This window comes from Anser cygnoides, chromosome 1 (genome assembly GCF_040182565.1).
Source record: "Anser cygnoides isolate HZ-2024a breed goose chromosome 1, Taihu_goose_T2T_genome, whole genome shotgun sequence".
NCBI classification, from domain to species: Eukaryota; Metazoa; Chordata; class Aves; order Anseriformes; family Anatidae; genus Anser; species Anser cygnoides.
This window is the reverse complement of record NC_089873.1, coordinates 196,175,328-196,199,699: the sequence shown is the minus strand read 5'-3', so window position 1 is coordinate 196,199,699 and position 24,372 is coordinate 196,175,328. Positions and strand designations below refer to the sequence as shown.

Below are 24,372 nucleotides of genomic sequence, written 5' to 3'. Positions count from 1 at the left end.
CGGCTCCGCGGGGCGGCGCGGAAGATGCTCGGCGGTGCGGGCAGGCTGCGGGAGGGGGGGTAAAATAAAAAAAAAAAAAAAAAGGGGGGGGGGGACACGAGGAGGGGAGGGATGGAAAGGGAAGGGGGGGGGCACACGGCGCATGTCCGCCCGCACCGCGCCGCGCCGCGCCGCCACTAGACGCTCCCCCCCGCCGCCAAACTCCCCACCATCTTCTGCATGTGCAAGCATCGCAGCCGGACACAAACCGCTCCCCGACGATGGAGACTGCGGGAAAAAGCCGGTGCGGCGGGATGGCTTGCTGAAACGGCGGGGAGAGAGGCTGAGAGCGAGCGGCGGAGGATAGCGAGCAAATACTAAGACAAAACAAACGAAAAAAAAATCCGAAAAAAAAAAAAAAAAAAGAAAAAAGAAAAAGAAAGGAGGAAAGCTCTCTTTTTCTCCCCCTTTCCTTTTTTTTTTTATTTTAAATTCTTGGTTTTGTTTGTAGCCGCCTCGTCCTCAATGCCTCTCTGAGCAGCATCTAGCGAGCGAGCGGGAGAAGGCGAGAGAGAGAGAGGCAAAAGAGAAGATGAGGATAATTTGCAGACAGCTTGTCTTGTTGTTTTCTGGCTTTTGGGGACTAGCAATGGGAGCTTTTCCTAGCAGTGTGCAAATAGGTAAGCGCTGCATTGGGCTGTGTGCGTGTCCAGGGGTTCAAGCCTTTGCAAAGTGAGTTGGAAAGGCGGCTCTGAAGGCAGCTTGCAGATTTCTCCTCTGCCACCATCCCATTTCCCTGCCTTCACGGAAAGCCCGCGTGTATTTGTGTATGTGTGCTCGTGTGTGTGTGTGTGTGTGTGTGTGTGTACGTGTCCGTGTGTGTGTTCCCCTGCTGTAGGGGGATGCTCATCTTCTGCGAAACTCATTCCTGCTCCTGGGTGTGTGGGGTCGGTAGGAGAGGAAGGGGCTTGGGGCAGATGCCCCTGGGCTGCCTCGGCCCCCGCCAGCACCCGTTCCTTTCGCCTGGCTAGCAGAGGGATGGCGAGTTACGTGCACTGGAGGTTGCAGTAGCTGGCAGGGGTGGGGGGTAAAAGGCAACCCTGCCCTTCTTTCCCTTTCCACAGTTGGAAAGTTTGGGATTTTGCAAGCCTCTCCGTGTAGTCCTGTGCCCCCTCCCCACCCTTTTCCTGTCGCCTCCTGCTTCCCTCCTTTCGGCCGTGTTTCAGATGGGACGCAGCTAGCTGAATTCTTTCCAGCCCAGCTCCATCACTGCATCATTTCTCATGGACTTGTAAAGATGCTGCTAATAAGGCTGAGCTGCTCCCTGCCTGCACATGGCTGCAGAGGAGCAAAGTTCATTATATTCCTGTTTAGCGCAGATTCTCCTGCACTGAGTTGGTATTTTATTTTAAACCAGAAAGCATCGTTCTCCTTAATTAGCCCGCCACTTAATGTAAGAGGCTGTTGAGTAGCTGATTTACCAGTGTGTTCGGTAGCAGGGAGATGGAGGCAAAACACTTTCAAAGGTCACTGTAATCATGGCAAATCTGGGTATTTATATATGAAAGGCTGGAAACTGAGAAGTCAGAAAAGAAGCATGAATGCATCAGGGAGGTTAAAATCGATTGAGGACAGTGATTTAAAGGCAGCGGTTGTGATTATGAATATGATTAGTTCCTTACCCATTAAAGTCTTAGGACTTGCCTTACTGTGCAGCTTTGGGAGAGATAGTTGCTTGCTGTTGCAAGATAGTAAGTAGCTTGCCAATTATTCAACCTGCTTCCTCTGCTTTTTGCTTTTTTTTTCTTTTTTTTTTCTTTTTTGTAGGTGGTCTCTTCATCAGGAACACAGATCAGGAATATACTGCTTTTCGATTAGCAATTTTTCTTCATAACACCAGCCCCAATGCATCTGAAGCACCTTTTAATTTGGTTCCTCATGTAGACAACATTGAAACAGCTAACAGCTTCGCTGTAACAAATGCCTGTAAGTAAACGTGCCATTGATCTGACCACCTTACGGGTAAATTGCAGTGAAAATAACAGGAAACCACATCATTATCTTGCATGGGAAATACATCAGTAAGTCTGTCTTCAGTGTAGATTCCTGTAGCAGAAGAGGAAAAGGGGCAGCAGTCCTTGTTAGTTCTAAGTGGAGCAAAATCCCCTCTCCTGCTTTGTGCTGACTAACCTGATGTGACATTTACTTTAGTGTTATTACTGTAGTTTCTTGCTTTCTGGTTTCTATGGAGATGAATTTTGTTGTTGTAAAGAAAAATTATGAATGTCTCGATCTGTCCATAAACCCCACAGTTACTCTTGTTCGCTTTCGGGTGTGGTGTGCCTTGCATGTATTTCAAAATATATGACAATGTTTGTGCTCACAAATGCTTTTCTAATGCTTGGAAGGGAGACAGGGAAGCAGTGGTGTGCAGGATAATATATCTGAGTTGGTTGATGCTGCAGTTGATCTGGTGATGTCACTTGAGGCAGCCCTGCTCTTATATTCTAGGTTGTAAATGTCTCTTATGATCTCGTAATGCATACATCCTGTGGATATGTCTCTATGCATCCATACATTGGTGCCAAATCAAGTTAGTATCTGATCTACTTGATTTCACAGACCACCTCAACTGGAACAAATATTCTCTTCCTACTATATATTTTATACACACACGCGCGCGCACAGATGCACATACACCATGAAAGGAAAATAGAAAATGAAATGCCCTTACCAAATACAATAACATCATTTTCTCTGTTTTTTTTAAGCAGAATATAATTAGGTGAACTTCTACATTTAGATCACCTCGGGGTCTTTAGCAGTAGCTACAACACATGCTGGATACTGCTCAGTCTCGGAAAGTGGCAAAGCATCATTTCTATTTATCTTCATGTTTATAAGAAGGTATTCTTTTTATTATGTAAGACAGTGGGATACAGTGTGGCAAAGCTGAAGACTGTAGTAGCATTGCTACTTGGATGTTCATATTTCAGGATTTGATTCTAAAGGTTTTGCTCTGTGGCCTTTAAGTTTTCGAATCCCTTCTCTTTGTTCAGGAGTGAGTTGCCTCTGGAAGTAGATGCCCTAAGCAACATTGCCTAGTGAGTTTAAAATAGAAACATTCTGGAGAAGGTCTTACTGTCCATTATGCCTTTTAAATATGTCCTATGTCTGTCTCCAGTTTCTCACAGCCATCTCTGTGTCACTTTTTAATGTGTAAACATACAATGTACTGTGCAGTTCTCATATATTATTTACTGAAAGATCGCTGAATTTATTTATATGAGACTTTGGTACTATAAGTTTCAGATGACCTTGCCACCTTATTTAACAGGAAAAGCTTCTGAGCTGTCAAAATGGCTCCATTCATTTTATGCAGGAGAGATTGATGTCTTATTAAGTCTGAATTCTATATTAAGCAACGTATTAGTTGTGTTTAGCGTGAAAATCAATATCAGATTCCATAAGGAGAAAGCATTTCAGGAGGTGCTTTGAAACTGGAAGGCATCAGATCTGTGCATGTGTAGCTCATTGAGAAAATACTACAATGCACGTCAACTTTTGCAGGCACTGATTATATAGTCCATGAAGACAAATGACACAGTAGCTTTTTTAAACTTTAATTTTTAGTGAAGGAGGAGGGAACTAAAATTTTTCTATATTGAAATCAGTAATTTTAGATAAAGTCAATTATCTGAGATTCTGCCTACACAGCCACTTCTACCAAATAATTTCAGAGGCTATTGTTACTTTTTGGATTAGGGGTATTGTTGAGAGTATTTCTGTTGGAATCTTAGTGAATTAATTCTGATTTGCATATATTTGAGATTATCTGAAGTTGAACCACTTCTTTGTGTAAGACTTTAATGCCTTAGATTCAAAAAAGGGTTTGTCCAAAACTTTCCCTCATTATGATCCACAGTAGATTCTTCTCTCTCATTTTGAACCACCTTAGGTTACGTTTAGCTTGCACAGTTTTAACTGGGGAAAACCTGTCCCTTGTACTTGCTATCATTTATAGAAATAGTGATTCATAACCTGGTACTTTTTTCTTTTTTTCTTTTTTTTTCTTTTTTTTATTTTTTTAAACTGAACCTATTTTCAGTTCCAAGGAGTTTAATGACTCAGAGACAATGAATCTGTACAATATGGGGGGAGGTAGAGAAAGAGGAAAAGTAAATGTATATGTTTGTTGTGTATGCTAATATAATTCTGTACCTATCTGTATTAAATAGACATAATCCTACAGGCCTTCTTTAGGTCTGTACTTCCCACTTAAACCAACATGTATTTTTAGCCCAAGCTTGTATTTATTTGACATTTTGCAGTATTGTGCTAATAATCTGACTTTTTTTAAAAAAAAAAAAACAAAAACATTTTAATACCATAGAATATCTTTTAAACAACAAATGTTCTCCTAATGAAATGTAGGCAAACTGACTGACAACTAAATGAACATATCACATGTCCCTTAAGCTAAATATGAGCAGAATCCTGCAAAAATCAATTGTCTGATGGCTGGAGGACACCGGCTTCCATGTGATTGAATTTGCTGGCTTGACAGAGGCTTCTAAAGCGCAGATGTGTGAGAGATTTTCTAACCTAATTAAAGAACCCCCACCATCAGATCTGAATTATGTGATTTCATGCCAATATGAAATGATAACTCTTTCTCAAACCCCTGTGAAACAGTGGCTTTGGATCTTGCTATTTGTATAGAAAAATTCCTCAGTGCACACAGGTCTCCAGATACACAGTACAAAAGCATTAGAGCTGCTGGACTGAACTGAATATGCATGTGAGCTTAAGCATGAAGATCTAAGACATGACCAGTTACCTCTAGTTCTGTTTCCATTTGCTGCAGAGGTTATTTGTGAAGATTCAGGGCCTGCTCTGAATGGGCATGTGTTAGGGACAGTAAACAGACGATTTCAAAGGATTATGAAGGGCGTATTGGTAGGTAACTCAGTGCAATCTTGGAAAAAAGTGGATTATTTTTTCTTTTCACTAGATAAAAACATAGAGACAAATGTTCATCCAGGAGTAGCTTTGGAGTTGGAGTGATTTTGTATATCCTATTAATATCTATCTCATAATGATTGTCATGCATGTTTTAGTTTTCTTCAAAAAGGCCCAGACATTATTATTTTTGTTCTTAAGTGTGAATGCATACGAAACAGGTTGTTTAAGCACACAGACTCTGTTGTAAGCCAGCAAAAGGGATCTGATCTGTATCAGTTTGGAGATAGTCTTTTTTCTTCTTTCGCCTTCCCACTTGCGTGTTTTATTTAAACTCTGTTCGTTTCTTTTGCACTGCATACATTATTCAGAGAATCTCTCTTACTGACAGAGAGAGCTGAAATTATTGCAAAACATGAATAGTACAAGATTCTTACTCATCAGAACACAATACACCAAAGCTGAAACATTCAACTATTGGCATACATTGGTTTGCACGTTACAAGCAGGAGATTTTGCTCATGATTGGAAATCCAGCTTCGGCTTGATTTCAGATGTAGGAATTATGCATTGATTTCTGGAGAGCATTGTACATATTTATTCTTCAACTGAACACAGAAAAATTATCTCCATTCCATGCACCTTCTACATTGCATTAGTGTATCTCAGCAAAGCAGTCAACATTAAACCTGCTTGCATACTTTTGAGAGGAAGCTGTACTATTTTACAGAGAACCATCTACCTTCCAACTCTTGTGTTTGTGAATTTTTCTGTTGAAGTTTCAGAAATCCTTAGTGTATAACCAGCCTTACAGTTCTGCAGGATTAGGCTAAATGGGTGAGAAAAGATATTGGTTTGAGTGTTTCATCAGTGTTTCCTATTAAAACTAAAACTTTTCCCTTTGAGTCAGTTCAACTTCATGTGTATTCTGAGATGAATATGTTCCTAATATGTGTAATTTGGGACAAACCAGACACTCCTCATGTTTCATCTTCCACACAATTCACTTCTTACCAAATTTTAATCCCAGTAGATACTATTGAACAACGGATTTAATGTTGTTAACATGTCACATGGATCAGAAAAAAAAAAAAAAAAGGCCTACTGGAATTACTGGAATTAAAAAAAAATGTGTCTTGGAATAACTTTACTTTTTTTTCCAGCAGTTTGTCTCTTTGACTTTTACACCCACTGTTCTAAGGCAGGGTTGATGATCTGACCTTAGTGGGCCTGATTCTGCATCACCAGAATGCAGTTTCTCTTTGAGCTTCACTAAGTTCAGAGTCAGTCCCAAGGACAGGCAGGAGCCTCCCTCCTCATCCTGGCCTCTCCATGGATCCTCCTCTGGCCTTGTGATGCGTGGTAGTGAGGGCAGAGGTGGTGTCATTGGGAAGTTAATTTTTCTACTGTGCTATTCAGGAAGCTGAGGAAACAGACTCAGATATAGTACTGCTTTCGTATCAGGACTATGTGTCATTTCACTTAAAGCATTTTCAGCTTTGATTTGCGAAGATTTTCATTAAATTTGATTGCTAATTCTGCTTTAATAATTACAACTCAGTTTAGTAATTGGAGTGTAACCTTAGCTTAATAATCCATGTCTTTTTAAACTGTGGTGTTCTTTATTTAGAAATTGAGGTGTCATAGAGATAAATGATATTTTCACAGAATCACAGAGTGGGTGAGGTGGGAAGGGACCTCTGGAGGTCTCATCCAACCCCTACTCAAGCAGGAACACCCAGAAAAGGCTGCTTAGGACCAAGTCCAGGCAGCTTTTGAAGATCTCTAAGGAAGAGACTCCATAACTTCTCTGAGCAACCTGTCCCGGTGCTCTGTCACCCACCCAGCACAGAAGTGCTGCCTGGTGCTCAGAGGGAGCTTCCTGTGTGTCTCTTGTCTTGACATTGGGCACCACTGAAAGGAGCCTGGCTCCATCCTCTTTGCACCCTTCCTTCAGTTATTTATAGCTTTTGATGAGATCGCCCCTGATCCTTTTCTTCTCCAGGCTGAGCAGTCCCAAAACTGCTCTTTTACTGCCAAGAGCAGTACAGTATTCCCAAAGATGCAGTTTGGAGTATACTGAGAGTTACCATAAAAGCATACCATACGGTAAGATTTGAACTGCAAAAGCAAATAGTGTACCAGTTGCCGAGAGAAACATAACTGGATTATATCTTACTGTTCTCAGATAGGAGTGATTACAAAAAACAATTTGAATTGAGTGTTTCGCTTTCATATATGGAGTTTATCTCAAAGTAGACTCCAGTTCTTGAAAACGATTTCTCTAAAAATTTCTATTATTAGAACTTGCTGATGGAATCAAAGAATACATGTGTACTTAGGTGCCATTTGCTATATATGGAGGATTTTGTATATGTGTACCTAGGAGAAGATCTGCATTTAGAGTTTCATAGCTCTAAATGTGATCCTTGTAGGATAGCTGTACAGCAAAGAGAAAATCAACCATCAATAGCTCCAATCCATCAGAGTCTGGATTTAAATTTCAAGGTCATTGTTGGGAAAATAAATGATGGGCCTTTGCTGAAATATAGTCAGATTTCTTCAGTGCATTTTTTCATGCATTCATGCATTTTTCTGGCATGAAATAAGGCTTTTTTTCCTAACATGTTACTGGACTGGCTAAAACTGTAAACTCGAAAGCTTTATTAGAGGCTACAAAAATAATTTCATCTTCTTTTCATGGGATTAATAATGAAGATTGTGGCACTTCATTCCTCCTGCAGAAGTCAACGCAGTGCAGTGCAGTGCTTCTTGTATAGGACAAAACACTTTAACAAGTGAATTATATTGATTAACTTCAGCTTTATCATTGCAATCTAAGTTTGAATGCTAGTCAAAATAGCTCATGCATTTCATTTTTAGGTCTTGATTTTTTTGAGACTTGCTTGTTCCTGAGAGAGGAAGCCATCTGCTTTGATTTCTTAACCATTTTACATCCTACTATGAATTGTGCAAATTCAGGCTGGGAGCAGGTGAAGCTCTTTGGATTTAAACACATAGGGCCAAATAATCTTTTCTCAGGTCTTACTCCTTAGTACACGACTGGTTTAAACAGGATGAATTTTGTGCTAATGCCAACGTGAAGAATTCCATATGATTGGACCAGTGTAATTAAAAGGAAAAAATGGCCTCCTCTTTGGATTTCCATTCCTCTGTATAGTTGGCTTGAGGCAATGATGTTGGACTAGCACTGCACAAAATCCTCTGGATTGGCCTGGGAAGGAGTTCCTGCAACTTACGTGGGGATAGTTATATCTAAGTTATGTGATGGGACACAAAGTCAAACTAGACAATTCATTCCTGTTTAGATCAAGAATTCTCTTTTTGAGTTTGGGAAATTAAATTTATTCAATTTGTTTTGAAAATTTGGTGCTTCTTTACTTTTAACCATTTTCTCAGAAGTTCCATTTTCTTCTTCTGTCTAGTGTGGGTTCTTACATAACTTTTATGTTTTGTTTTGGTTTTTAGTTCAAAGATCTCACTGGATTTTAACAATACTGATATGGATTAAATTGTGGTATTGGTTGAATACTCTTAAAAATGCTATATTTGAAGTATATGTTCTCAGGCACCTAAGTTTAAAAAGAGAAGTCACCTTACATTTCGGCATTCAGAGCATGTTCTAGTAATTTCCAGAGTACTCAGCAGCAGCTGTCTTTCCAATGGGAACTGCTTATTGCTGAGCACTCTAGAAGATCTGTCCTTATCTGTGTGATAAAGTATGGGTCAGCCGCCTCATCTCAGTAGTGTCACTCCTTTGTGAGGATTTGGGTTCTTCCCTGTTCTTTTTCCCATAGTCCTGCCTGAAGCATCTGCCTGGTTTGTTCAGACAACTGCAGAAGTTTGTTATATTTCTGGTTCCTTATGGTAAGAAGGTGGAACAAGGGTGACACATACATGTCATCTTTGTATTGGCCATACAGTGCAAAGACCCGAGCTATCCTTCCTCTTCACAACATTCTTCAGAAGCCGATTATAGACAAGCTTTCTGTGGGACTCAAAGGGGAAGACCTGTACACACATTTACAAGCTGCTGCTCTTGCTGGGTGCTGGCCAGATATGCTAACATTAACAAAGTCCAGTTCAAATATTGGCCCTTGTCCTGCAGTTCTTTCCACAGGCAGAGCTGTCAGTGATTTAAATAGGGGCTTTACCTGTGCAGGGATTGTGGTTTGAAGGAAATAGGAATCAGCTTCTTTGCAAGATTAACAGGTTATCATTCTTTTCTCTCATTGTTCAATTCTTAAAACATATTAAATTGCTTAACTCATATGTTGTGGTTTTTTGTTTTTGTTTGTTTTTTAAATATTTATGTTTAGAAATTGGACCTCTGGTCTGTAATTGCCTACTTAAAAAGAATGACATTTGAGTGATTTTCTTGAGTTCCACAGGCCATTTCAGTGTTGTATTTATCTGTAAACATTACTCCTGAAAAATTCAGTCTTGTGCAGTACTTTTCTATATTCTGAAGTCATGGACGACATGAGTGTGACTGCAGGGTTTTTTCTGTAAATACAAATAGAGCACAAGAGAAACAAAAAACACTTACACTTTTCACCTGCTCGTTTATTAGATTCTTTGTAAGGAAAGGCTTTAACACATTTTGAAGACATATTAAAATACATCAGCTTTTGACAGTTTATAGCAGTTCCTCAGTTTCTCACTTGCAGACTTTCTCTGGGGTAGATTCTGTGCCATTTCTGCATGCACATCTTCTGGTTGATTTTATAGTATATTTGCATAGTACTCTCTTAAGCCCATAAAATTTGAACTTCATTTTTATGTGCATGTCACCTGTTCCTACAATTCAGGATTTCCCAATGAATATCCATCAAATAGATATTTTAAAAAAGCTCACAGGTAGTGCAAGTTAATTGCTGAAAAGAATTGGGACCTCTACTCTTTCTTTGTCTCAGTTTTCAAATCTCCTAAACAGACATAGAATTTTAATTTCCACATTTTGCTGTAAAAGGCAATGCATGTGTTAAAATTATTATACAAAATAATTAGGAATTATGGTGCAAAATAGTCTGTTCTTATTAATTTATTTCACAGCCTAGTGTTACGCTTCATTTCATTTTGTTAAACATTTCATGTGGCCTTTTTTTCAGTGTCAGGGTCATCCCTGTTTCCTCAGTGGATGAAATGATTCGTGTAATACATATTCAAGGTAGAAGCAGGGGAAAGAAAGGAAATTCTTCTAGAACAAAGAGAGTACAAAATGTAAAGTATTACTGGTCCTCAAAAGATTCTTGTTCTGATTAAATATTCGTGATGTACAAAACCAATATTTCACACTACTAGTTAATGTGAGATAGGGGTCTGGATGGTGCTGTGTGCAGGTCTGGAAAATAGCATCGAGTATAAGCGAAAAGCACTTTGTCAAGCACAGATAAATTCATGTAAAATTCAGAAGTAAAAACCTATAATATTAAAAGCACATATGCATCAGTACACTTAGCACTTTTTTTAAAGTCCTTTAAGCTGATGAGGAGAAAGAAACAAAGATTTACAGAGCCACAGTCTCAGCAGAGTCAATGCAGGGCCTTTTATTAGCGATGTCCTCCAGGTTTTCTTCCTCCAGGTTTGGTCATTTCTATCCGTTTAAACTGAGAAGCGTGTTTAAGAAAGGACTTTTCAAAAACACTGCAGCTGGGAGGATAATTTCCTTCGAAAATCAATAGTCATGTGCTTTTGACTGACTCTGAAAATTTTCCTAATCTATCCCTTCTACTCTAGTAGAAAACCCAAGCCAGATAGGAAGCTGGCTTTTGGGGCTGCTTACACACCCAGGTAGTGTTGCCTCTCTATCTAGCTCTTGTGGGGCGTCCAGTGGAGAGCTGGTCAGGGTGTTTTCTTTCTCAAGTCCTTTTTATCTGCTTGGTATCCTTGTTTAACGCTTCTGTTGGGTAGTAAAAGCAACAAGGTAAGACTTCAAGTGATACATTATTATGGAGAGGTGAAGAATGGGAGCTGATGTGTGGAGGCACAAGCAAAAGTCCAAGGAAAAGAGTGTAAGAAGACATTGGTGTATTGGGAGGACATACAACTGCATCTGTTGCAGGATTACATATGCATCATGAAAGTGTGTGACTGACAGATCAGGAGTGGTGCCATATGGAAGTGATCCACATTACAAGTTCTTACAGATGATACAGTAAAGATATGAAAGCAGTCTGGGGGATGAACTGTTGTCTGGCATCAGTGCCTCGAAGAAAAAGAAGGTCATCAAAATAAATGTGAGAGCAGGTAGCATGTAGTAATGTTCACATTTTATTGTGTTTTAAGGCTAAATGGGACCATTTTGATCACCCAGTCTGGCCAACAAGATGCTAGTCAGCCATCCTCAAGTAATTTCTTTATCAAACCCATAATTCTTTTCTGGCTGGGTACCCACCTTCTCCAAAGAAATCCAATTTTGAATTAAAGACTAGAAGAAGCAGGGTAAATTGTCATGCCATCAACACATCATTTATACATATTGCCCACTGTCTTTATCTTTGTGTGGAGTATAGAAGCTATACAGAGTAGGCAAGCAGGAGAAGAGAAAAAAAAAAAAAAAGTAAAAAAAAAAAAGTTGCCTGCTGGGTTTGTTGTTGGTCTCTGTTTTAGAGAGAGACCTCAATCAGCACAGTTTGTACCCACTCGTCCCAGCTGCGCAGCCCCCACAGCCCCTGGAGGTTTCTTCTGGCTGGCTGGTGCTGCATCTTGCCTGAGGAGAAGGGCAATGTGGGGCACCCTTGGTAGCAAGACCCATGTCCCAGCAAGAAATTTAGGGAATTGCTGCAGCCATTTGCAAGTTCCCTTGAAAAAAAGGCTTCCACTAGACACAAAGGATGTGATTTTTATCCCTCTCCTAACAAACAGTACATTCCAACCCCACAGCAGAGAGGCTTGAAGCACAAGTAGGATAAAATTGGTACATAGGTTCAAAGACCATTAAGTATGTTTTTGCTAATAAATGCATGCTAATCCTCATCATTTGTATTCACAGGTTTGTCTACCAAAAAATACAACTTAATGGTCATGTATGTTCCACATTTTTCACTTTCTAGGAGCCACAGAGGATGTGAATATATTACAGCTTTCACCTGGAGGGTTCAGGCTGTTAGCTTAAGATACTAAGACTTATGAATTTAGCTTTGGAAGTCCCTGGTTTCATCTGCTTTGTGTGTCAGAGGAGATGGCAGGCTGAACACAAACATGATGATGAATGAGATTTAATGTACAAGAATATTTGCAGAAAGCAAAAGCCCGAGTAAAGGAATACAAGAACTGTTCCCATAGCTGTCTTTGATGATCTGTTGCACTATTCTGAATAGCAAATACAGATAGAAAGAGGAAAAAAGGACAAATGTTTTGTTTCCTTTACCATAAGTCATTAAAACAGGGAGAAATGGTAACATAAGACCTCAGCAATTAATTATGTTGTACTAATAGCTGTACTTGCAGCATCCTGTTTACTACCACTCCATCCATAAAATGGTTTGCTAAAGTGATTTATTATACAGTTATTACTAAAATCAGCTGGAAATATGGCAAGGTGTTTTTAAATCCCTAATGCAGAGAAGAACGGGCACAGTTAATGCAAATGTGTGTAAGGCCGTACACCTGAAGTTTCTGTTCACCGTCAGTTTCTGCAGTGGGTGAAAGAGTTCAAGATGCAGCAGGGGCCATGTATTTACGAAGCAGCATTATTCCAGGGTGGGGGAAGAGGGTTCTGGTGCTTGTGACCTAGGGATTGAAACTGGTGTGGGCTGACAAGACTTTGAAACACTTTAAGCTGGACAGGTGTTTGTGAAAAAGTAGTATGGGGAGGATGTAACAACTCGTCCAGCATGCCCAGTGGAGTACAACAGGAATTAATAGATATGGAAGAGCATAAGGCTAAGAGGACTGTTGAAAGAGAGATAATTGTGTGGGTTTGCATCCGCTGCCCTCTCTTCCTGCCCGCTGGTTCCTGCAAGGTGCCCCAGCATTTTGTGCTGAGAGGAGCAGTCTGCAAGAGGAGGCTCTGCCAGCAGATGTGGACACGGTGCTTCCCGAGCTGTGCACAGCCAGAGCAGTGCCACTGCCCTGCAGGTGGCTGGTGTCCTGTGAGCTGGGCCACCCTCCTCCTTGCTGCCCCATGCCCGGGGACATGCCGCTGCAGATTCTGGCTCCAGCACGTTGTGTCAGCACTGGTGCCATATTGATTACAGAGAGCCATCAGCTTAACCACTGCAGGGAAAGCAAGGAAGGGACAGAGCATGAAGAGCTGGTGTCTGGGTTGCAAACAGGAAAGAAATTTCATCCTGATAAAACCTCAGAGAAATTGTGCCTGCTTCCATCTCTGTCCTGCTCGTCCCAGCCTGCCTCAGACTCCGTCATGGTCGATACTTTAATATTTTAAGGGAGTGAATGGAAGGAGGGAGTGGCAGAGTTGTACCGCAAAAGACAGTTTATACAGATGAATTGGATTGCTTTCCCCCATTCTTCTCTGGGTTTGTGACAGATGTTGAAGGACTCGTGTATTTTTATTTCCTGATGAAAGCCCCAGAAAGCCCATCATTCTTTCAGTTACTGTTTATGATGGGAATCTTTTGCACTTCAGTACAGCTGGCAGGCACTAGAGCTTCACACCTTAATCACATTTCCTTTGTCTGCCTTTCACATACTATGCTAAATGGGAGACTAGCAGAAAATCCTTTGAGCAATTACAATAATAGGATAATAATAATAATTGTGGTTCCTTGCACATATATAGAGTCTGTGAGACAAAAATGAGATCCAGCATAATATTACACCTTTGAAAAGGTGTGGATATCCCCTGTCAGCATCATCCCCTTGACAAACTTCTCTCCAGTGCCTCAGCTTCTTGCTCCCTTCGCTTTGGTGTGGCCAAGCAGGGCTGTACTGCCACCTTTCCCTTCACATCTGTGAGCTATTGATTGCACAAGTTATTGAGGGGATTGTGAATGAGAGGAATCAGCAGCAGGGGGATGGGCTTTCCTGTGTGTTGCTATAATGGACCGGAGAGCGGTAAAGGGTAAAGTGTCTCTTCAGTCCAGAGGGAGCATGCCTACATGAGGCATTTTCCTTTCTTGACTGCACAGCATGTAGATCTTGATAGCATTAGTGAGATTTAAATGTGTGCAACCAGAATTGCAGCACGCAAGTGTAGCTTTAAGCCTGTTGCTTTCTTAAACTGTGCATTAAGGTAATGCACTTACCTTCCTTTCCAGTCCTGTCTGTGAAAGTATTGTCTGCACACTGTTGGAGCTAAGTGAACAGCTTCCATCTACTGTAATAAAATCATTTGGGGCCTTTTCTTGGCCCCCAGAAAGTGTTCCGTACTTAATTAAAATTACGAAGTTCAATGTGAATCTTTCAAAAAGCTGTACCTATTGTTAGTGCTGTGATGATGATAAGTTCCTTAAGGATGTGTGTGACCATAATAAGCTAGTAGCATAGTTTTTTCCACTGAGACAAAAATAGCAAAGTAATTAAAAATCCTAGTTGATTTTTATTTATTTATTTATTTATTTATTTTTTATTTATTTTGGTGGTGCAGCTTGTAGCTTTCCATGTTTAGCTTAAGAATACAGAAAAACTACAGCTTTTAGTGGGAGCCTGTCCCTTTTTCTCATCTTTCTCAGGAGGTCCAAACAGAGATGGAAGCATCCAAAACCTGTCAGAAGAAAATAATATAGCAGGCTATCTCCTGCATCCATGCCAGGGGTGACTGAATAAGTTGCATTTGTCACCTGAGTTAACTGATGTAGCTACCTCAATGCTCGACATCAAGAAAACAAAGAATTTCTCAGACTTCCTAAAAGCCAGAATATGCCACACTTCTGTCTCTTTGTACAGCCAGTTGCAACCCAAAGTAGCCCAAAGTAGTAGTGTCTGCCAGGACAACCTGAATGTGGTTGTTCCCAGCTTTGCACTGCCACTCCCTGTGTGAAGTTGGCAGCCAGCTGTTCTACAAGAAGCCATATGTCAGAAGTTATCCTATAATAATTCTGACCCTTTAGAATTTAGAATTTTAGGATAGTGTCTTAGGCTGAGCTACAGAGGTAGAAAGGAATAGGTTTCTTAGTAGTTTTCTTCCACATGTAAGCATAGATAATTTACAGAAGACTTGAACACTTTTAAAACTCTCTGTTTGGACTTCATGGAACATGCAAAGACAAGGAGGTTTTCTGAGACAACCAACACGACTTCAGCAAGTGCAAATCGTGCCTGACCAATCTGGTGGCCTTCTACAATGGAGTGACTACATCAGTTGACAAGGGAAGACCGACCGGTGTCATCTACCTGAACTTCTGTGAGGCCTTTGACGTGATCCCACACAACATCCTGATCTCTAAATTGGAGAGAGATGGATTTGAAGGGTGCACCGTTCAACAAATAAGGAATCGGCTGGATGGCTGCACCAAGAAAGTCACCGTCAATGGCTCTATGTCCAGCTGGAGGCCAGTGATGAGTGGTGTCCCTCAGGGGTCTTTCTTGGGATCAGTGCTATTTAATATCTTTGTAAATGGCATAGGTGGTGGGAGATCGAGTACAACCTCAGCAAGTTTGCAGATGACACCAAGCTGAGTGGTGCATAAGAGAAGGAAGGGATGCCACCCAAAGGGACCTGGACGAGCTTGAGAAGTGGGCCCACGTGAACCTAATGAGGTTCACCAAGTCCAAGTGCAAGGTGCTGCACCTGGGCCAGGGCAATCCCAGACATTGGTGGGAGGTGATTGTCCCCCTCTGCTCTGTCCTTGTGAGGCCCCACTTGGAGTGCTGCATCCAGGTCTGGGGCCCCCAGCACAAGAAAGATGTGGACTTGTTAGAGCGGGTCCAGAGGAGGGTCACAAGGAATATCAGAGGGCTGGAGCACCTCTCCTATGAAGAAAGGCTGAGAGAGCTGGGGCTGTCCAGCCTGGAGAAGAGAAAGCTCTGGGGTGCCTTCACTGCAGCCTTTCAGTTCTTAAGGGGGGCTCATAAAAACAATAGAGAGCAACTTTTTACATGGACAGATAATGATCGGACAAAGGGGAACGCTTTTGAACTAAAAGAGAGGAGATTTAGATTCCTCCCTAATATCTTTTAGATATTAGGAAGAAGTTCTTTACTCAAGAGAATGGTGAAGCACTGGAAAATTTGCCTGGAGAAGCTGTGGGTGTCCCATCCCTGGAAGTGTTCAAGGACAGGTTGAGCAACCTGGTCTAGTGTGAGGTGTCCCTGCCCATGGCAGGAGCGGGTGGAACTAGGTTGTCTTTAAGGTCCCTTCCAACCCAAACCATTCTGTGATTCTATGATTATATGATTTACACTGGAAATTGTAAACATTTAGGAGACACTTTCCGGGAAGAGGCTTAAAGAGGCTTATGCATCACACACCCTGGCATGGAAAATCTGATAGCACATTGGAAACATGGATGGGATTTAATTTGCTTGGACAGAGTTATTGTTCATTTCTGCTTGAAACTGTTGCCCAAAAGTCTGGGTAAATGTGTATGTGTATTGCTAACAGAGAGCTGTTTCTCTCTGCATGCCTTTTTATACTTCATTCAGCTAATTCAGTGATCCAAATACTAAATCTAGCACTCAGACAGTTTTTGGATTTATGGCAGTCCCTGAAGGACTTTGACTTACAGTTATTCATATAGGTAGTTTTTAAAATTTATGACAGAAATAATAACTCTGTGATGGTATTTTTCCTTTTGCTTATTTAGAGAACCGTGTGTGAGAACAAAAAAAAAAAAAAGAAGCAACTGGAAATTCCTGGGGCAGAGCTCTAACTTAGGGCTTTGCTTCCTCTCAGAGTGCATGGAAGCCAAAGAAATTTCAGAGACTTCAGAAAATTTCCAGAATTTTCAGATATAAAACTGAAGTTAAATTTCACCCAGAGCAGGTAGTAGTATACGCAGCTGTATTTTAGAGGCTCTACTTAACTCTTTCCTCTTAATTATTGTTTTCTGCTGTTCAGTGTAGAAGCATTTCCTGAGTTACCCCTGCCCCGTCCTGCATCCTTGCAGGATGAGGGTGATTTTGAGCAGTTTGTTCTGCCTTATCTGCTGTACATCCCAGGAGGTCAGAGCGGGTCTCTTGGGGCAGAGGCAGCAGTCCTGAAAAAAGAGGATGGGGAGCTGGAGGCAAGTGGAGCCATGTCTTAGTGAAACACTGCCGTTGTGTTGCAAGAATGAACTTCCCAACAGCACTGTTCAATCATAATTGATACCAGGGATTAATTTTATATATATATATATATATGTATATATATATTCACACCTCCCATTGGTGTTTTCCATGCTCCTGTGAATACTTGGTGGAAGTGTAATGTTTTTCTGGTACCCAGGGATCCGGATGAGGACATGGACCAGAAGAGGGCAAGGAGATACTATATTTCCTGGGCAGGAATGGGAAGTGAAAACTGGGTTTATTCTGTACTCTTCCATACAGAGAACAGAAATAAGAGCCTTTCCTCAGACTGAGTTCATGTTTTAACCGAAACTACATGAAAGTTAAGTGTTTTTATCCTAAGGACTAAGAAAACTTTAGGCATAAACCTATGATATCAAAAGGCTTTCTCATAAGAGGAAAGGGTACTGTATACAATCGCTGTTGTTTTAATTTGTGACTAAGGTAATCTTTATTCAAATAGAGAAGCTGTGACACGAAGGAAAGAGCTTCCTGGGGGAGCAGAAAAAGTCGTTAAATTATTCTCCTTCTAATATGCATGCCTTTGTAAGAAGAGAGCTAGGTGATATAATTGTGTGTTAACAGGATGAATGGTCTGCAGGTATACTTGGGATGGTGTCTTTGCTGTGGTTCGGTTTGGCTTGGTTTAGTTTAGTTTTGTTTTATTTTATTTTATTTTACTTTATTTTACTTTTTTATTTTATTTTATTTTATTTTATTTTACTTTATTTTACTTTTTTATTTTATTTTATTTTATTTTATTTTACTTTATTTTACTTTTTTATTTTATTTTATTTTATTTTATTTTATTTTATTTTATTTTATTTTATTTTATTTTATTTTATTTTATTTTATTTTTCTCCTTACGTTCAAAACCAAGAACCAAGAAGCTCCTGTATATATCTTTTTTAAAAAGACAGAAATAAAAAATGAATGAATGTGGGCAAAGCTGCCAGGGGCTTGGGGCCAGGAAGAAGTAGTGCCTGGTGCCTCCCACCCTCTTGCGGGCATCCTTGCAGGGGAAGAAGCTGGGCAACAATGCTGTGGACATCAGCTGTTCCCAAACAGAGGTGGTAGCCTGCAGACACTGGTTATCAACCTCAGTCTTGCTGCAGCGAGCACTGTCATTAATAGCACAGTAACCACCAAGGTGAATAATCAGTGACTCCAAAAATAGGTGATTTCAGAGGGAAACTCTCAGGTGTTTTAATAGGCCAAATAGCTAGTGCTTCTTTGAATGTCTTGAAATTATGTGTGTGGTTTTTTTTTCTTTTCTTTTCTTTTCTTTTCTTTTCTTTTCTTTTCTTTTCTTTTCTTTTCTTTTCTTTTCTTTTCTTTTCTTTTCTTTTCTTTTCTTTTCTTTTCTTTTCTTTTCTTTTCTTTTCTTTTCTTTTCTTTTCTTTTCTTTTCTTTTCTTTTCTTTTCTTTTCTTCTCTTCTCTTCTCTTCTCTTCTCTTCTCTTCTCTTCTCTTCTCTTCTCTTCTCTTCTCTTCTCTTCTCTTCTCTTCTCTTCTCTTCTCTTCTCTTCTCACTCTTTAGGGTTAATACATTATGATCATGTCTTTAAGAGCATGTCTGCTAAGCATATCTAGCAAGACTTCTTGAAATGCTGCCAGAAGACCTGGAGAGCTGCATACCTTGCTTTTAACACAGAGCAACAGCTTTGCATCACACATTGTGCCACTGCTTAGCGAGGAATGTAAATACCAGGGTGTAATTATCAAGTATATTTATAATTCATTAATAGGAGGCAGACAAATAGACTAGGCTAGCTTTGCAGTAAAAAAAAAAAAAAAAAAAAAAAAAGCTGGCACGCAGATAATAGATACTGGAGCAGAATGTGTGGAATTTTTCTTTCCTCCATTTTGCTTTGCTGCAGCTATTTGTGTGAACTCTCAAAGTTGTTCCAGGAAGAAGGGACACAAATAGGACAAATGTACATCCATCACCAGTGTGATGTGAATTCTGAAAGTGAGCTTTAAATGCAAGGTGAACTGCTGAACACAAAACATCGAGGAGCAGCCCTAATATCTTGGTATATTCTATGGTAAATATTTCTCATTATTTAACAGCCCCCATTCAAACTTTGCATATATTGAATAAAATATTTTTAAAAATATTTTTAAAGTGCGTCCTTTCCAGTTGTTCTTGAATATATAATAAGTTTAATTGACTTCTTTATAAATACTCCAGGCAGTGTTTATCAATTTGGGTGATACAGATGATATGTCATTGATTTAATGACATAAAGCCATATTTAGATTGTGAACTTTGCAGTTAGTCTTCCTCTTATAAACATGTAATCACCTACTCTAACAATTATTTTTTAGGGTAAATTAAAAGCAGCATGTGACAAAGGTAATGTATACACCACATATCACATACTCAACTGTAACTTGAGTCTAGATAGCAGAATGCACTGTTGCCTAACCGTCAGGCTGTCTTTAGAGGAGTAATCAGCTATAAGAAAATGATGAGTACCTAATTTTATATCATTAGAGATAATTATTATAACTGGGAATGCTTTTAAACTCAAGGTGAATAAATGGCACCTGTGCAATACATATGTCCACATTTTGAAATAGTAATTTAAATGAAAGATGTAGTGGGAGATAGAAAACGGGAATTCTCAGTTTGTACGTAACATCCTGTTGTCTTATGCAGGTGTCTTAGGACACTTGCAATGAAATATCATTTAATACAATGTGCTAATTGTGCACAGGCTTCTTGGTTGATATGTGTTACGGTGCTCCTCAGTGTGGTGGTCTTTGACCATCTGGATCAGGGCTTTGCCAAGAGGCTGCCTGATGCCTCCAGCCACCGTGTCAATGCCCTGGCATTGCAGGGGTCTCGGAGAGCTCAAGAAGCCTCCCAGGTCCACTGGGTTACTCACTTTTTGTTTGGCAGGGAACATAATCTGTGTGTGGAAAGGGGTCTTTTTAAGTGAAAAAGACATATTTTAAAAAGTCCAAAAACTCACAGGAGGCTGTTTCACACTGGAAGCTGGACACCCCATTGCCTGATATGAAAAAAAAAAAAAACATGCTTATAAAATTATGTTCATAAACATTGTTTATTTTTTGCTTCAGAGCTGATATTTTTCCCAAATAGGGAAGAAGAAAAAAAAAAAATAAAAACAGAGCTTGTGTCCTCCACTGTGTGTGGCTAACACAGGGACAGGGGAAAGAGATTGCTTATTCTTGCCACCGGGCAAAGCTCAGCAGCTGGAGGCCACAAGGAGAGCTCCCCATTGTCACTGCCATAGGAAACGGCAGCAATCTGGGCTATTTTCTACTGACCAGGCATTTGGGACCTGACTTTCAGCAGTGGTGTGCTGAAGACACCTGCTGTGGCAGCAGCAGGAAAGCTAATGGGAGATGTGGTTGCTCACTTCACTGAGAAGGGCTCCATTTGTCTCACGATTGTGTCAGCGTCTGTAAAGGCAGTTTATTCTGTCTGGAGAAAAAAGCCAGAAAGGTTTCTGCTAGAGCCCCTACGTGGGCTCTGCCAATTATGGAATCAATAATTATGTGAAGTGACTTTAACCATCAACTTCTGTTTCAATATCAATTTGTCAAATGAAAAGAATCAGCTAAAGCCACTGCCTTTTATAGTTTCTAAGACAGCTGGAAACTTCAGAAAGATTCAGTGCCCCGCTATATATGCCGTATGTTCAAAAGCATCTCCTAGGTGCATAAGTGTGGCAGAGTGAAAGTATTAAATCTGCGTTCGGTTACCAACAGTTTGGTCAAAGACAGAAATTTCATTTTCTCTCGATGTTCTCGCCAGCAACAATCTGTTATTTTAATAACTGTTAATACACAAAAAATTGAAGAAATCAATGGTGTAAACTGCTCAGTGGAAAGAATTATTTCATGGCACGTTTATATTCTCTGCTTCCAGTTGTTTAAGGGGGCACTTTTGTACTTCAGAAATGAATTATTCAGTATCAATGAAAAGTAAGTGTACTGGACAGTCAAGCTGCAAGTGAAAATAAGTATTACTTTATGATCCATCCAATGTGCATTTCGTGATTCTGCTTTTAAAATAAGGTACGGACAATACTGTTCTTTGAGGTCCATCTCAGGGAATGTTTCAATGTTTGTTTGGTTGTTTGTTTTGTTTTGTTTTTCACAAAAAACAGTAACTCAAATTTATTGCAGTTATGTGTATCTGTAGAGTTAAGCATACTTTTAAATGCTTAGCTGAACAAGACATTCAAAGCATTTCAGTGTTCTTTGGGAAGAAGCAGAAATATTTTACAAATGGGGAAGGAAAAGTGAAGTATTTGCTTGAGGCCAAGGAATGAGTTACCAGCAGGATTAGAAAGAACTAAATTCTCTGATGAGCTTCTTGTCAGGGAGAGCACAACTTCAGAGCCATTTACATATCTAGATATCATTTACATGTATCTAGATATAGGTGTAAGAAACGCATGATTTTTTTTTTATGGTTGTCTTTATTCTCCAAAAGTGCTCTGTCAGAAAAATAGGAGGGTTTTTTTGTTTGTTTGTTTGTTTTTAAAGAGCAAATAAAGTATTACAGGACAATGCATAAAAATAGCATAAAAATAAACAGCAATTTATGCATATTTTCTTGTTTGTGTCTTATAGTGTTGTCATGAGTAAGTTTATAGCCTTAGCAATATGTTTCATTTTCCCTGGTACTATTAAAGCCACCGTTTAATTTTAGTGTGTGATGTACAATTGCTTGTTGGTTTATCATCAACTTTAAGATAATATTTCCTGCAGCATACAGTACACTTTTTCCCAGCAAAAAATAATTCCCTGATTGTAAAGGACAAGAACAGATGCTGAGCTATTGTTCTATTATTCTACTTTTAATTTTAGTTTTAATAATTTATTAAATGTGTAGTGTAAACATCTCACACATTACTCTTTGCCTGAAAAGACTTTCTGAAAGAAAAAAAAAAACAAAAAAACCTCTGTTAACCTTCCCATTCATTTCTATGGGTGCTCCACTGTAGTGTTAATTATGTCTCCACCAATCTCCTTGTTTCTTTGCAGAGATAAACTGGATTAGATGACCTTTTAAGGGATCCTTGAAAGGACTCTTGTGACACTAGTTTGTATAATAATAATAAGGAAGCATGTTAAGGAAAAATTATATGCATGTTGACTTTTTAGTAACAATAAAATATGGAAACAATTATCTTTTCCAGAGGGTGGGATAAACTTTCAAAGTTTTGGAAATACTGGTGTAAATTAAAGACACTTATTCCAAGATCTTATTTTTTGTATATTTTTGCCATGTTTCCCCAACAGTGCTTGTATGTAACAAGTTTAAAACAAGCAGATAGGTTTGTTACACAGTGAGTGGTGGATCTATGGGACTCTGCTGAAGACAACTGTGAACACAAAAAGTTTGCACAGATTCAAGCAGAGATTAGCTGTGTTCTTAGGAAAGAGATCCATGAGGGCAAACCACATCAGACTCAGAATGACCCATAAGCTCTGAATATCTGGGTGCTGGGAATTCAGGGGAAATACCTCAGGCAACTGCTGGAGATCAGTGGACCTTTTTCTGGAGCCACTATTGCCATTGCCATTGCTGTTGTAGAGGTGTATCCAGTCCCCTTATGATTATAGACTCCTTATGCAATCCTGTGCAAACAGAACAGGCTAGTTGTGTTAGCAATCCAACATCCTTGGAGATGTGTGATTAGAGAGCCTGATCCCTGAGCATGGTTTCCTGGAAGCAGGGAAGACCAGGAGAGCACCACTGGTGGTGGTCAGTGTGGGCCTTATGCAAGTGTGAATGATGGTGCAAGGCACAAAGATGGGAGAGGCTCAGGCTCTGTGGGGCAATTATTTGTTCAGTGAATGTGCCAGAGCTAATGAAAGCCTCACAGGTATATCCAGAGAAGAATGTACCCTCTCTACGCATAAACATCAAAGGATCTGTAGGGTTACTGATTAGGAACTGCAGCTTCTTTTACTTAAGGAAGGCATGGATAATTAATGATTTTGCGTTCTGATTAGAAAATTAACATTGCTAATGCTGCTACTAGATAACTGAATTTTGGTATTATAAAAGCCTTTTGAAATGCAATTTGACAGAGCATATATCAGATTAAATTGGATTGATTATGGGAGTTTTGAAGTTGTTGATTTCTTTGAGAGCTCTGTTAACGAAGCATTATATTGTAACAGAACCCATTAATAGCACTGGTCTACTTAGCTAACAGCCCATTAGCTTCAACAGGTAATAAGTACATATGCAAGCTGCCACAGGAGGCAAGGTGGGGCAAGGTGTTCCACCAGGTCCACCACAGATCTTACAGAACAGTGACAATATCATGGTGCTGGGGTGATCAATTTTCAGTATAAACATGGGCTGGTTATCTTGTGTCCCACAGACTGCTGTCAGGAAACAAAACCACAGTTTTGCTCTCAAACCTGCACTATTAGCACCAGTGGACTGTTGCAAAAATACCATGGGGCAAGATGGCACAGCGACAATATTCTGTCTATTCGAGGAACTAGTGAAAAGGATTGGTGCTCTGCCCTTCCCAAAATGGCAGTGAGATATTTGTCCACACATAGTTTTCCTCAGTTTCTTTTGGCTGAGGTGCTTTTTTCACTAATAGCCAAAGCAGCTTCACTGTACTCAGGGGTACCATGAAAGAAATAAAAATGTGCCTTAAATTACACTCAAAACTAGGAGTAACTAGAGGCTTCAGCTACACACCCAACGTTCTTTTCAATTCTTTTACAAACTTCCCTGCTTTGAATCTTGGCCAAAACCCTATCATCCTATATATTCAAACTTTGGAGAGAAAAAGCCTTGGTGTCCCATTTCTGAATGTTAGCGCAGCATCTGTGGAGTTAACTTTGCCACCTTCCTGTACATTACTCTAAGGGTCCCATTGAAGTCGATGGGCAATGCTGAGGTACAACTCAAGAATATTGTCCAAAGTCCAACAGTGCACAGATACTACCAAGAGTTTTTCATCTTCTGAGCTTTTGATTCTAGTGATGATGAAGGCAAAGATATTTGCTCAGCTGGCAGCTGAAAACTGCACTTTTTAAGGTCAGGAAGATAGGAGGTCAAAGAATAATAAAACCCATACTGCTATCTTTTGTTCCTTTTTGCAGTAAAATTGCCCCTTAATTCTGATTTTTCCAAGTCTATGGTTACCTACCATGGTGTTCTAGAGCTCCAAAAAAAAAAAGCAGTCTGCAGAAGAAACTACTAATATGGGAAATACAT

General features: G+C 39.9%; 1 protein-coding gene across 9 annotated transcripts in view; it reads left to right on the top strand.

Moving 5' to 3' along the window:
• Nucleotides 1–423: 423 nt before the first annotated feature.
• Nucleotides 424–24,372, top strand: part of GRIA4 (glutamate ionotropic receptor AMPA type subunit 4) — a 224,035-nt gene continuing 200,086 nt past the window's right edge. For all 9 annotated transcript variants that reach the window (XR_007168812.2, XM_013178125.3, XM_013178131.3 and 6 more), the window contains exons 1-2: nt 424–659; nt 1,807–1,965. Coding sequence is in view for 8 of the 9 variants with exons in the window: in XM_013178125.3 (XP_013033579.1) it covers nt 572–659; nt 1,807–1,965 (247 nt within the window). In the remaining variant the exon portion in view is untranslated. The remainder of the gene's footprint in view (nt 660–1,806; nt 1,966–24,372) is intronic.